This window comes from Nelumbo nucifera, chromosome 8 (genome assembly GCF_055504915.1).
Source record: "Nelumbo nucifera cultivar China Antique chromosome 8, China Antique-T2T, whole genome shotgun sequence".
In the NCBI taxonomy this organism is placed as follows: domain Eukaryota; kingdom Viridiplantae; phylum Streptophyta; class Magnoliopsida; order Proteales; family Nelumbonaceae; genus Nelumbo; species Nelumbo nucifera.
Window position 1 is genome coordinate 2,183,821 of NC_142656.1, and position 14,242 is coordinate 2,198,062.

Sequence of the window (14,242 nt, forward strand, 5' to 3'; positions counted from 1 at the left end):
GGAAACGGGCGGTACGGCGGTATCCTATGAAAATTATTGAAACACCCGAGAATGGTCAGGATGAAATTCTGGCTGGAGTTGGATAATCTTATCCGTACATCCCACAACTACAACTCGAATCTTTGCAGGGTTACGTATATGTATAACAGATTGGCTTATCCTCATTCGTAGAAAAATCTCTACACAGTATGATGCCGGGAAGACATTATACCGGAAAGGCTAAGGGTACTGATGTAAATAAAGACAAAAGCCCATCCAATCAATTGAAAGACGACGTGGACAATTATACATAAATGGATGCGATGCGATAGCTCCTCTCTCTCTCTCTCTCTCTCTCTCTCTCTCTCTCTCTCTCACTCTGTCCTCGCTTTTTTATTGAGTTGACGATGATTGAGGAGAGTGTGTAGATCCTCCTCCACCGGACAACCACCACCACCACCGCCGACGATAAAAAGGAAGTTGAAGCAGAACCGAAGAAGGCTACGGCCCCCGTCATGGCCATTTCGGTGCCTTCTATGATCAACTCCGTGTTTCTCTTTTTATGTGTTGTCCTTACTACCATCTCTCCCACGCTATCGTTCCATGGCGTTCAGACGTTCATCGTCCACGTGTCAAAATCACAGCGACCTCCATACCTCACATCTCACCATTGGTACAGCTCCATCCTCCGTTCTCTTCCCCAATCTCCTCCCTCCACCAGGATCCTCTACGTCTACGACCACGCCATAACCGGCTTCTCCGCCCACCTCACCCAATCTCAGGTCGCCGAGCTCCAACGCATCCCCGGCGTCCTCTCCATCCTCCCCGACCGTCCCCACCAACTCCACACTACCCGCACCCCTCACTTCCTCGGCCTTGCGGACACTTTCGGTCTATGGCCCAACTCTGACTACGCCGACGATGTCATCATCGGTGTCCTCGACACCGGTATCTGGCCTGAGCGTCGCAGCTTCTACGACTCCGACCTATCCGAAATTCCTTCCGGATGGAAGGGCACCTGCGAGACCGGCCCCGATTTCCCGGCCTCGTCGTGCAACGGGAAGATCATTGGAGCAAGAGCTTTCTACAGAGGATACGAAGCTGCCCTTGGAAGACCCATGAACGACACGGTGGAGTCGAAATCGCCGAGGGACACCGAAGGGCACGGGACTCACACGGCATCCACAGCTGCCGGAGCAGCCGTTAGAGAAGCTGGGTTTTATAAGTTCGCGGTGGGGGAAGCCAGAGGCATGGCTACCAGGGCAAGAATCGCTGCGTACAAGGTCTGCTGGAAACTCGGTTGTTTTGATTCCGATATTTTAGCCGCAATGGATCATGCCATCGCCGATGGCGTACATATAATCTCTCTTTCCGTTGGCGCGACCGGCTACGCACCTCCATACTATCATGATTCTATCGCCATCGGAGCGTTTGGCGCCATTCAGAAGGGCGTGCTTGTTTCTTGCTCTGCCGGGAATTCTGGGCCGGAACCGTACACCGCCGTCAATATTGCGCCATGGATTATCACCGTTGGAGCGTCAACCATCGACAGGGAATTTCCAGCGGATGTTGTGCTTGGCGATGGGAGAGTCTTCAATGGAGTGTCGCTATACTCCGGGGATCCGCTCGGCGATTCGGGTCATCTGTTACCTCTCGTGTATGCCGCAGACTGCGGCAGCAGACTGTGCTATCCGGGTAAGCTTGATCCGACGAAGGTGGCCGGGAAGATAGTCGTGTGTGACAGGGGAGGTAATGCTAGGGTCGAGAAGGGAAGTGCCATCAAGATCTCCGGCGGAGCGGGGATGATTATGGCCAACACGGCCGAAAGCGGCGAAGAGCTCATAGCCGATTCTCATCTCCTCCCGGCGACTATGGTGGGTCAGACGTCAGGAGACAAGATCCGCGACTACATCAGATCAGATCCCTCGCCAACGGCCACCATAGTGTTCCGAGGGACGGTGATTGGGGCTTCACCCTCGGCTCCAAAGGTGGCATCTTTTTCGAGCCGTGGTCCGAACTATCAAACAGCAGAGATCCTGAAACCGGACGTTATAGCCCCCGGCGTCAACATCTTAGCCGGATGGACCGGGTACAATGGGCCGACCGATTTGGACATCGACCCGAGAAGAGTGGAGTTCAATATAATATCGGGAACCTCCATGGCCTGCCCGCACGTCAGTGGATTGGCCGCTTTGCTTCGGAAGGCATACCCGAAGTGGACCCCAGCTGCCCTAAAGTCTGCCCTCATGACGACAGCGTACAACCTGGATAACGGAGGAAAGAATATCTCGGATCTTGCAACTGGGAAAGAATCAACACCGTTCGTACATGGAGCGGGACACGTAGACCCAAATAGAGCCCTTGATCCGGGTTTGGTATACGATATAAGCGTGAATGACTACGTGGAATTCCTTTGCTCCATTGGATACGACGAGAAGATGATCGCGCTTTTCATCAGGGATGGCAATACAAGTGTGAATTGCAGTGCACAGAGCTTACCTAGTCCTGGGGATCTAAACTACCCATCATTCTCTGTGGTATTTAAATTGAACGGCGGGAAAGATGTGGTGAAATACAGGAGAGTTGTTACGAACGTGGGAGATTCAGTGGATGCGGTATACGAGGCGAAGGTATGGGGTCCAGATTCGGTTGAGATAAGTGTTTCGCCGAGTAAGCTTGTGTTTAGTGGAGAAGAAGAGAGGCAATCGTATGAGATAACATTCAAGAGTGTGGTCCCACCAAATGAGACGGAGGAGCGTACAGCGTCAGCGTCCAAGTTTGGGTGGATAGAGTGGAGCGATGGAAGCCACAGAGTGAGAAGCCCAATTGCATTCTGGTGGCAGCCGAAGCTGGTGTCTTCCATTTGAATTTTAATTAATATACTAGTACTAGTGTGGTGGTCTAGCCGTGCAGGGAGTAGGGATAATCATCTGACGTTGGTATTTAATATTCATGTTGGAATTGGAAATACTTGGATTTTATTTACGTTGGAATTGGAAAGACCCAAAATCAAGCAAAAAAGTTGGAATCTACTTGATTGTTCATTCATCATATACACTAAAAATTCAAGTGTATATGTATGTATATGAAGAACAAAATGAATTCAAAATAACTTGTTGGAAACTTGGACCTAATTACCAGTCTTTTAGTATAAATACCAACACCCAACTTGCTTTTACGCTGAAAATCTAATCCTGCTCTGTTCATCTCTCTTCCGTTTCTCATGCATAATGAATCAAAACAACAGGATTTTAATTACCAAAGTTAGCGGAAGATGGAGTGGAATTTGGTCCTTTGGATTTAGTGGGGATCCAAGGCTGGTATTGTAGATATTGTTTGAGTTTAGTCAGAGGAGAGGGAGTAAGGAAGGACATGAGATGATAAGATGGGATAACATTCACCCCAATGTTTTTTGAACAGCCGTTGATTCAGGCCCTTGGACCGTTTGACCTGTGAACCGTTCCGTATTACATCAAATCCAAACTCTGGCCAAAAATTGATTAATTGATCAGCGATCTGTTGACCTGGATGATAAAACTGTTGATCCATTTAATGGTTTTAATCGTTTTTTATTTTTTTCCATTGGAACAGGCCATTCATTCGGACCGATGGTCAGAATGTTTTGATTCCGAGCTGGTTTTTAAAACCTTATTCAACCTCCATATCCAATCATTCTAGTCCAAATACAACGAAATCAGGACTTGTGTAACAACGATTCTAAAAAGAGAAAAACGAAACAGAATTTCTTATAGGATCCATTTAAGTAGGGGTGTAAATGGATCGAATTCGAATCGGATCGGATCAGACAATATCCGAATTCGAATCTGATTAGAAAATCCAATATCCAAATTTGATTCTATATCTGACAAATGTTGAAAATTAATATCTGAATTTGAATCTAATTAAATATTCAAATATTCGATTAACTAATTATTTTAGATAATTAATAAATATTTTATTGATATAAAATATATAAATATATAACTTAATTATTATATATAAAAATTATACAAAATATTTTATATATTATATATAAGAATTAAATAATCAGTTGAATTTAGATATTTATCGAATCGAATAAGATCATATCCGAATTCGAATCCGATTAGCTATTCGATAAGAATAGGATATCCGACTTCAACCATTAAATCGAATTATCCGAATCTAATTTGATTATACCGAATATCGAATTTGAAATCAGATTTTTAAATACTATTTACACCCCCTACATTTAAGTAGTTTCTCTGTTTCTCAACTATATAGGGTACATTTAAGTAATTAAGCCTTATTTAAATTACAAATCGGATACGGTGGGTGTGTTTTCGATTCAATTATAAACGGAATGAATCCACATCACCGTCGATCAGATTTCAATTTCAGAGAAAACACTGTTTGTTTGTCAGCCCTAATTCCAAGTCCCAAGTGCTGCTTGGAACACTCCTTGGCATGAACTGAAAGAAGGTTCTACCACATGGGCTGGTGTGGGCTGGTGCCGGAATGGGGCTAGGACCATCATTTACCTAATAGGCAAGAGCCCAGCTCTTGCTTAGCCAAGGGCCCAGGACCATCATTTGTATTTTTTTTTATTTTTTTTTTAATTAGGTTTACAGATGTTAAATCGACCCTGTGACCCTCCTATTTTTGTCACGTGGAAGGATATTATGACCAATCCAGGCCATCTATGAGATGAGGGATCCACTGGATCGGCGACATGTTCAATCCGTCCCACAGTTCATAGAAGCCATAGGGACCATGTTGTGTGGGTGGATTTCAATAGGAATTAGATTTGGTTTGTGATTGTGTGTTGTCCATTGGTACCTGTGATGTGGAACTGCCTTGCCACCACTGATCACACCATTAAGTCACCCTTTTTAATAGAACTTGTGATCCTCTTGGTACGTACATCCAACACTGATCATAGAACATCTTGATGTAATCTTCATAGAAAATTAGAAATACACGATAGAAACATTTGACACTCAATATCCAACAGAATAAGAATGAAATGGCGTATGGCTATTTCCTATTTTCCTCAATTACCCATTTATTTTTTGCAGACGTTGTTTCATATTCTGCGAGGCTGAACCAACTCAAGTTCAGAAGGTGAAAGAAATAATTAAGAAGTTGAAGTTTGGAGAGATGGTAGGGCAATAAGTAAAATTTCAAAAACCAGCAATGTTCTGCAGTGAAAATGTCCCAAAGGAACATTATGTGTATGAAGAAAATGAGTCTCAATGATAAATATTTAGGCTCCAAGTTATGGATCAATAGTAGAGGATGTAAAGTTTACAAGAAAATCCTGTAAAGAGTTAAGGCATTAAAGGCTAAATATTTGAAAAATAAAAGCTTCTATAGAGCAAAGGTTCACCAATCACAATCTTCATGGTGGAAAATGAGATGTTTGATCAAGAAGAGAAAGAAGCAATCTTAAAGGTGGCATTCAGCAGAAATGAAACACACGATAGATTGCTTTGGAAGCCATCTGATAATGGAATTTATTCTGTTAAATCAGCTTACAGGTCCTTTTTAGCTCAACAAGAAGGTTGCTCATTACGTGATTCTCTTCACACATGGATCTGGAAAACCAAAATACCTTAGCATTACAAGCTTTTTGCATGGAAGTCGGTAAATGGTGGCCTGCTCACTCGAGCTAAGCTTTTTTCAAAGAAAATAGTAAACGAAAAGACTTGCATCCTTTGTGGAGAACATGACGATGAAACTGATTTCCACTTAATGGTGGAATACCCATTTGCAAGAGCTGTATGGATGATACAGGCCAATATTGGATTCAAGTTCAAAATTTTCAAATGGAACAAGGTTTGCAACAAAGGCTATTTGGAAAATGGGTTGTTCTTATGAGATTAATATGGGAAGTGAGAAACCGCAAGTTCTTTCCAGAAGAAAAAGTGGATCCCGTGATCCCCTTAAGTAAGCTGAACTCCTTTTTGAATATGCAGAAAACCTTTTACATGTTCCCCACCAGCTTGATCAATCAGGAGGCTATATTGAATCAGAACGTTTCACCCTCTGGAGATGACACTTATTCTATTTCTGTTGACGGCTCTTTTGTCTCAAATTTGCAGGCTGGTATTGGCTTCGTAGTGTTTGTTATCCCCAACAAACAAAAAATTTTGTTGCAACAGTTAGGAAACATTTGAAGGATTTTAAGCCCAGAATAAGCAGAGCAATGGACCATGTTGACTGCATTAAATTGGGCTCTAAATTTTGGTCTGGAACGAGTTCAAGTCTTCACAGATTCTGCATTAAAGCAAAAATCATATATACACTTTGAGAAAAATGGCATTCAGTCGGGTATGTGTCAAATTCAATGGAGGAGTAGGTTAAAATTAGAATTGGAGTTTGAACAACTTAGGTTGGGTCAGGGTTGAGATAAAGTAGTAGTGTGAGTCCATACACCCTCACACAATCATCAAATCAGATTTCATAAAAAAACTGTCTCAACTTCAAAACATCGAAATAAGCCTTGAGGCAAGGAGACGTAACACATATATGATAGATAGTGTGTGCCTGTTTCAGAGAGGAAGACAGTAGAGAGAGGGAGAACTTCATTTGGTAGACTAATTAGGTTAGTAATCTTTTTCTTGTTTTGTTGATAACGTACAGAGCATACAACTAACTCGAGCGAATGTAGATTTTGTACCAACCAGACAGCTTCCCACTCGGTCAGATTTTTTTTTTTTTTTTTCTTTTCCTTTGTTGATTGCATATCAGTCATAGGGTCTGAGAGACGGACAGAAAGAGCAAAAAACCGTCCATTGGATTCCTCATCTTCATTGCTGTCCTGCTCTACCTGCCAAATCCTTTACGTCTCAAGAGAGACCCTCACCAGCTCACCTATCAAGCAAACAACAAATCCATCGCCAGCACCCACACGCGACTCACGGGTGTGACCATTCATATGAAATGGGGCTTCGCACTTGGTGCTGAGCGTTGCTCCAGCTAAGCCAGCCAAATGCCGTCGTCCCCACCCTCCTCCCACCTGTGCCCTCCTTCCTTGCCACAAACATCACGCTGTATTTCTGCTTCTCCCCAACCTCTCTGAACACCAGCCTCCTGGGCTTCACCGTTATTCCCACGCTCGCTGGCCCACTAACACTCACATCATACACTGACCCAGCCGGCCCCACATTAGTCAACTCTCGCGTGTATCGGACCATTCTCGTTTCGGCACTGAACAGTACAGAGAAGGATGGATAGTTTAGGTGACCCGGGTCTGCAAACCGCCGGGAGCAGGTGATATTGGGCCGCTTGGTGATCATCTGGATTTGGGCTATACTATAGTCCAAGGAGCAGAGGAATGCGATATAGTCCTCAGGTGTGGCGTCGTACACCAGCCCTGGAGACAGCGCCTTCTGTGGGTCCACATGTCCCGACCCATGGGCCCACGGGTTGGAGATTGCTCCACCAGCTGCATCACGAAGAGGGGATTTGGTGTTGTCACGGGTGTAGGCGGTGGTCATAAGGGCCGACTTGATGGCACTGGGGCTCCAATTTGGGTGGGCCGCCTTCAGCAACGCGGCCACCCCACTTATGTGTGGACACGACATCGATGTACCTGCATTCATCAGCGGCTAGGATCATCATCATCATCATCCAATCATAAAGAACAATTGATCCGTTGATATGATATGATACGATCAACAGTTCAGATCGAAAGAGAGTGAGTATCCTAGCTATAACCCACTCAACAGTCGCTTTAATCCAACACACACTGCACGTTTGGGCCCAAGCCAGAGTCCAGACCCATGAACCCTACTTTTGGGTGGGCGGGTCATCATTATTTTCTTTTGTTACAATACGAACATACATAAAAGCAGAATAATAGAAGAGTAGAAAGATGAAAGAAGCTTCGTAAGTCTTCCTCTTACTTTATATGATGATATATAATAGGGTAGGCCACTGACCAGACATGATGTTGAACCCGGTCTTCCTTGTATCTTTCACCAGACCAGTGGGTCCGACCGATTCAGACCAAGCTGCTAATATGTTCACTCCAGGTCCAATCAGATCCGGCTTCAGTATCTGGGGTGTTACCACGTTTGGTCCTCTCGAACTAAATGCTGCGACTACTGGTGATGGCGTTACATTCAGTACTGTCCCACCAAAACTCAGCACAGCCATCGGATTCGGATCTGATCTTGCATACTCCCTGATCATATCCCCTACCTTCCTCCCCACTGCAACCGCCGGAAGCAAATGGCTGTCCGCCACAAGCTCTTCGCCGCTGGCCGCCGTGTTCGCCAGTATCATGCCCAATCCGCCCGCATCACGAACTACCGCACCCTTCTCTACTCGCGCACTAATACCCCGGTCGCAGAGTACTACCTTCCCGCGAACCAGTTCCGGTTCAAGCGAACCAGGCAAGCACAAGTTGCTCGTCTCGTTCCCCTTGCCGTAGAACAAACTAACCGGTTTCGTTCCCATTCCCTTTCCACTGTAGAGTGACACGCCGGAGAACCGCTTACCGTTACCGAGATGGGCGTAAGCTGGGAAATCCCGGTCGAGTGTCCCAGCACCAACGGTCGCTATCCACGGAGCAACATTGGCAAGTGATGCTCGACTTGGCCCACTGTTACCAGCGGAGCAGGAGACAAAAATTCCCATCTCCATGGCCGTGAACGCTCCGATGGCGATGGTGTCGCGGTAGTAAGGTGCGGAACCACCCCCAAGGGAGAGTGATAGAACATCCACACCGTCGGCGATGGCCTGATCCATTCCGGCAAGTATGTCCGAACCGAAACAACCTGTGCTCCAACAAACCTTATAAGTGGCCACGCGCGCCCTTGTCGCCATCCCACGGGCTGTGCCGGAAGCATATCCGAGAAGGCTTGCGTTCGCTACGTGTGACCCGGCCGCCGTACTGGCCGTGTGGGTACCGTGGCCGTCTCGGTCCCGGGGAGACTCCGTCTCTTTCGGTTTCTTACTGTAACTCGCACCGGAGGCCATGCGGTAACCCTTGGAGAAGCTGCGGGCGCCGATGAGTTTCTTGTTGCAAAGAGATGGGCTGAAGTCGGGGGCGGACTCGCACTCGCCACGCCATCGAGAAGGTACCTGGGGCATTCCGGAGTCATCGAAACTCTTAGACTCGGGCCAAACACCGGTGTCCAGGATGCCGATGATGACATCCTTGGTGGCTTGGTCCAAATCTTGGGTACGGTGGCCGGCCCACAAGCTCAAGTCGGTGTCGAGGCCTAGGAATTCTGGGGTACGAGTGGTGTGGAGAGTGTAAATGGAATCCTGGTAGACACCAAGGACGGAGGCAGATAGGCGGAGTGCCTCAACTTGGTCGGGGTCGAGTGAGGCGGCGAAACCGTGATAGGCAGTGGAGTAGGTATAGAGCAAGGTAGAGGAACCAGAAGAAGATAGAGATTGGAGTTGGGCGGAGTACCAGTCGTGGTGGGTAGCGTAGGATAAGGGCTTGAGATGATGTTTCATGTGAACAATGTACGTCTGTTTGGCAAGAACTGATAGACAGTGAAGAAGAAGAAGAAGAAGAAGAAGAAGAAGAAAAGTGAAGCAAGACGACCAGGCCAAAGACGCCATGGCCATGGTGGGTGTGCGTATGAGGAGACTCTGAGAGAGAGAGGAAAGGGAATGGTGTGGGGATTTAAAGTAGGGAGTTAAGGAAAACGGCTCAACATGTGAAGTAATTACAAAAATGACAGTGCAGGTTGAGGGTGGAGACTGGAGAGTGGAGAGATGATAATATGTATGGTAACGGTGCAATGGGACGATAGAGGAGATGGAAGTTGGGTTCGACGGCGTTAGGCGTTTGGCACAGTTGATGCCGGAAAATCAGATAAGGTAGGGCCCAAAAGCAGGTTGATATTTGATGATGCATCAATCAAAGTCATGACAGAGGAGGATTCTGTTCCTGTTTCCAGTGGAGCAGTGGGGACTGGGGACTGGGGACTGGGGGTGGAGTGAGTGTTGTTCTCCTTAACATATTAACACAAGGAGGAGGAGCTGGCAAAGGCAAACAGTCAAACACCATCCATGCAGTTTTGCTACTTTCTACTTTTCTCATTTCCCACCCCACCTCCCTCCCTAAAATCATGAAAAAAAAAAAAGAAATCTCTGCCGCAATTCCCGGTAAAACAGTAATCACTTTTGAATTTCGACCCGTCCGTTGTAGACAGCAATAGGAGAGGAGACTAGACAAATATCTAGAATGTTGCCGTTACGTGTGACCCCGTGTGTGTGTGCGCGCGACTGTGCGGTGGTGGCAATAGTGTAATTTGATTCGAATGCAGGGGAGATGTAAGTAAAGTGGCACAGAAGACGAAGACCCAGGTGGGGGGGGGGGGGGGGGTCTCGGGTCTCCACATCCTTCAGGCTTCAGGCTTCTCGCAGGCTTCAGTCCTCCCTATTTGTTGGGAGATGAGAGTTTGGACTGCCATCTCACTCTCACATCCGGTGGTGTTGTGTTGGTGGCAACGGTTAAAAATATTTATGAGTGAGTGGTGTCTTCATTCTCTTTCACCAAACGGACTTGAGCTTGCCAGCCAACCACAGTCCCCATAGAGTGGGGCCATTCCATTCCACCTAGGGGTGTCCATTCGATTGGATTTGGTCCAATCCGATCCAATTTAATGTAAATTCATTACAAATGGAGCAGGTCAAATCCAATCCAATGAATAATTTAGATAATTTTGGACAGGTTTAACTTAATGTTTGGACCGTCTAATTTATTCAAATTCATTTTTATTTAGATTGATTTCAACTCAACCCAAACTTGATTCATTGACATATTTTTATCTTATATCAACAGACTGGATATTGGCTTAATCCAACCAAGTCTAATATAAATTTATTATGGATGGACCAGGTGTAGTCCAATCTAATAAATATTGTGGACCAGATTGATCCAGTCCATTATGTCTTTTTGGTCTGTCCAATCCATCTAAATTGATTTTGGATTTGATGGGGTCCAATTTAAAACCGGTCCATTGACACCTTTAATTCCACCCATCAAACTTCCTAGTTCCTACACTTTCCAACTCCGATCCATTTAAATAAAATAAATTTATAAAAGAAAATTTCCTATTCTATTTTTAAATGAAACCCTGCACAGATCGCTATGCACGCTCTCCTTCCCTCAATGATCATCAATCTTCATTCTTTTTGACGCCTTTTCTTTTTTTTATTTATTACTTCCACGCTGTTTTCACTTTTCATCTTTTTTTTTTCTCTTTTCTTTTCTATCTCCACCTTAACATTTTTTTACTTCAAATTCCAAATTTCAAATTCCAAACCCATTTCTGGGCCTGGGCCGCAGTAGTGAGCTTCGTAAACATAAAAACCACTCGGTATCCGTGCTAAAGACAGTTCTCAACATGAAGAAAAGTAAGCAACCTTCAAGCTTGAATGGGACTATATGATTCCACATCCACGATTATGGGATGCGGTGGGTGTATGCTAGATACAACATTTATAAGCAGCTTCATAAAATAATTTGTTTGAGGGCCCTAAGTCACAATCGACGACGCAATAATAGATGGGGTGATCTATCTTATGGAATGCCCTTGGATTAGCATCGCTGATAGTATGCAGTGGTCATGGAAAACGCTAAAGCCCATCAATGATTAGGGCCCATTGGCTATTATATTAATATGGAGCTCTAACGGCTACTTTTTTGAGAAATATGGAGTTGGTAGTTGGAAATTTGGAATCCCACGACTGAGAGTTAGGATAAGGTGGTCCTTCAGTCCTTTGCTGTACCAAGTAATAAGTGTTCACGTCACACTTCTAAACTCTTCATTTGTTTGTTTTTGTTTTGAGAGAGAGAGAGAGGGGGAGAGAGAGAGAATCTTGGTTGAGAAGGAAGTAGGAAGTGTGGAGTGGGACATAATTAAAAACTAAAAAGGGCCATTTCCACTGGAGCACGAGCACTATGGTATAATTTCTCCATTCTCACACTCTACCAACCCTATCTTTCTATTAAATTAATTATACACCGCTGTGAAAGTGATTGAAGTAATCAAGTAGGGAATCTTATAATATTAATTATACAATTCATCCATTTCACTTTCACAAACTTCCATCTCCCACCTTAACGTTTGTAGAGAGGTTCTCACTTCTCACTGTTTACTTTAGTAAGTCGTTGCTCTCTCTCTCTCTCTCTCGATATTCTTTCATTCTTGGCCCAATCCGATTCATTTGTGTATCATTCCGGTAGTAGGAGAATCAATTGGGACATTCATCTACCCAACCCAACCCAAAATTTTCAAGAAACAACAAAGAATAGTGAGTTTTGAATAAATCTGGCACTGCCGTATTCAGTATAGGATCAACCTGAAAGGTCATTATCTACTCTGTCAATCTAACAAGGAACGACACCCTTCCCTGATCTTTCTACAAAATGGAGGGTGTACGTAAACACGAGTCTTCTCGTTTAACACATAAATAAAGAGAAAGAAAGAAAAGAAAGCGAAACACTGTGTAAGGCCTTTTACTCAGGTTTTGTCTCCCCGGCCCCTCTCAAAATTGGGATGTGTCCCCAATCCCATCAACCCATCACCTCCCAACCAAACCAATTCCATTCGTCAGAGGGAGAAGGGAGTTCTGAATTCAGAAGCATATTAAACAATTCTTCGTTGGGCGACGACACATCATGTGGTTGTACAGAAAAGATTCCCCGCTGAAGCGCTCATCGAGTGCATGGTGCACCTCGAGAGCACAATTTTAAGTGCACAGACAGACATCCAAGTGGTTAAGGCAGAGGCAGAAGGGTAGAAGTAATTTGTGAGCTTTTGTGGCATAATTGGAATGTTCGCTTCTTCATGCTCTCCGTCTCCTAATTGATGTTTTGACGCGCCCGTGGGGTTGACTGCTTTTTAGTCGTGCCTCGTTCGAGCCTTAATAACAATAATTCCTCTTTTTAAATTATTATCTTTTGCCACTAATAATAATATGGAGGCTTTTAAAACGAGATTAGATTATCTGAAGCAATGGTTGAACCATTGATAACACTCCACACAAGTCCTATAATACATATATGATCCACAATCACTTAATCTCCCACAAAGCATTAATGATTAGTCTGGGACCTTACAATTGGTTCTACAGCCTACTAACTAGTCATCACTTTCACTTAATCTGAATCCCTTGGATTATTATTTAAAACTCCTTTTCACTTTACCCGATTTCCCTTAAATTAATCCTGAGATTGCCACGAATGAAAATTGTACGATAATAATTTATTAAACTACCCTTCCATATGAAATTTTAAGGCTCATATCTTCATCCAAAATGGGCTTGGGACCTTTGGATTAGAAGAGGGTAAAACAAGAAATATCTTTCGTTATTTCGAAGAAAGAAGAATTGCTTAGAGGAGAACAGAACAATTAAGTGATTTAATAACAACGTACATTGCTTCACTGGGAAAAGGACAGAATATTAGGCTATTATCCAGTGCCAAGGACAATGATGTTTTTCTTAGAGACAGATGTTAAGTTCCTTTTTCACTGGATGAGACACAAGGGGCACATCCCTCACTTGGTTCTAATTTGTTTCTACAAACCCTTAATTGGAGGCAAAGATCTTAAATGAACTAAATGGCAGTGTGTGAAAGAAGAACAAAGAAAAGAATGCCTTGAGCAAAGTGGAAGGGCCATTGGTATTTGATCCAGAAGATTTGAAGCAACTGGTGTTTCTCCCTGGTGGGTATTGCTCCAGCAAGTTTGTTAAACATACGTTCCCTATTATTTGACCGTTTGACAAAAGGGAAAAATTGCAATTTTGTTTATACAGTCTAGGATAATGATAGGAAAGTATATTGAAACCCATTTGAAAAGCTAAAGGTATGTTTAAGTCAATATATGAAAACTTAGGGTATGTGTAAGTCTTTTACCCAAAAAATAATTAATGGCCTAATTGAGCACAGATAAATTCTAGATAACAAATATTCCCTAACAGAGGGGAGTTTATAGAGGTTTTGACTTTTGAATGGAAAATAAATGTGAAGAGCTTTACATCGTAAACCTCAAAAAGTCAAAACTAAAGTTAGAATATATATATTCGACAAGATCTAAACCAAATACCTGTAAATTGCTTTGCAAGAAATATGGTGACAGGATTCATATAGGCAACCCCATATAGTTGGGTAAGGCTTGGATGATGCGACATTGCCCTTCCAAGCCCGAAAAAGGAAAAACAATCAAGGTAGTAGCTCCCCATACATCCTGGAATACAACATTAGCAACGATCTCCTAAGTCCTAACAAATGCATATTAAGACCATG

General features: G+C 44.0%; 2 protein-coding genes across 2 annotated transcripts; one reads left to right on the forward strand and one right to left on the reverse strand.

The window, feature by feature from the left end:
* Positions 1-316: 316 nt before the first annotated feature.
* On the forward strand, positions 317-3,113 carry LOC104600537 (Subtilase family protein). Its single transcript, XM_010263531.3, has one exon. It carries the CDS (start codon positions 495-497, stop codon positions 2,844-2,846), a length of 2,352 nt encoding a protein of 783 aa, XP_010261833.1. The 5' UTR covers positions 317-494; the 3' UTR covers positions 2,847-3,113.
* A 3,448-nt stretch (positions 3,114-6,561) lies between these two features.
* Positions 6,562-10,327, reverse strand: LOC104600538 (subtilisin-like protease SBT1.8). The gene is made up of 2 exons (XM_010263532.3): positions 7,905-10,327; positions 6,562-7,555 (listed from the first exon to the last, which is right to left on the reverse strand). Exons 1-2 carry the CDS (start codon positions 9,547-9,549, stop codon positions 6,879-6,881), a joined length of 2,322 nt encoding a protein of 773 aa, XP_010261834.1. The 5' UTR covers positions 9,550-10,327; the 3' UTR covers positions 6,562-6,878.
* Positions 10,328-14,242: the final 3,915 nt, after the last annotated feature.

Coding starts and splice junctions, on each gene's coding strand:
- LOC104600537 (XM_010263531.3), top strand. CDS start 495: ATGGCCATTTCGGTGCCTTCTATGATCAACTCCGTGTTTCTCTTTTTA.
- LOC104600538 (XM_010263532.3), bottom strand. CDS start 9,549: ATGGCCATGGCGTCTTTGGCCTGGTCGTCTTGCTTCACTTTTCTTCTT. Junction 7,556..7,904: donor CGGGTTCAACATCATGTCTG/GTCAGTGGCCTA, acceptor TGATGAATGCAG/GTACATCGATGTCGTGTCCA.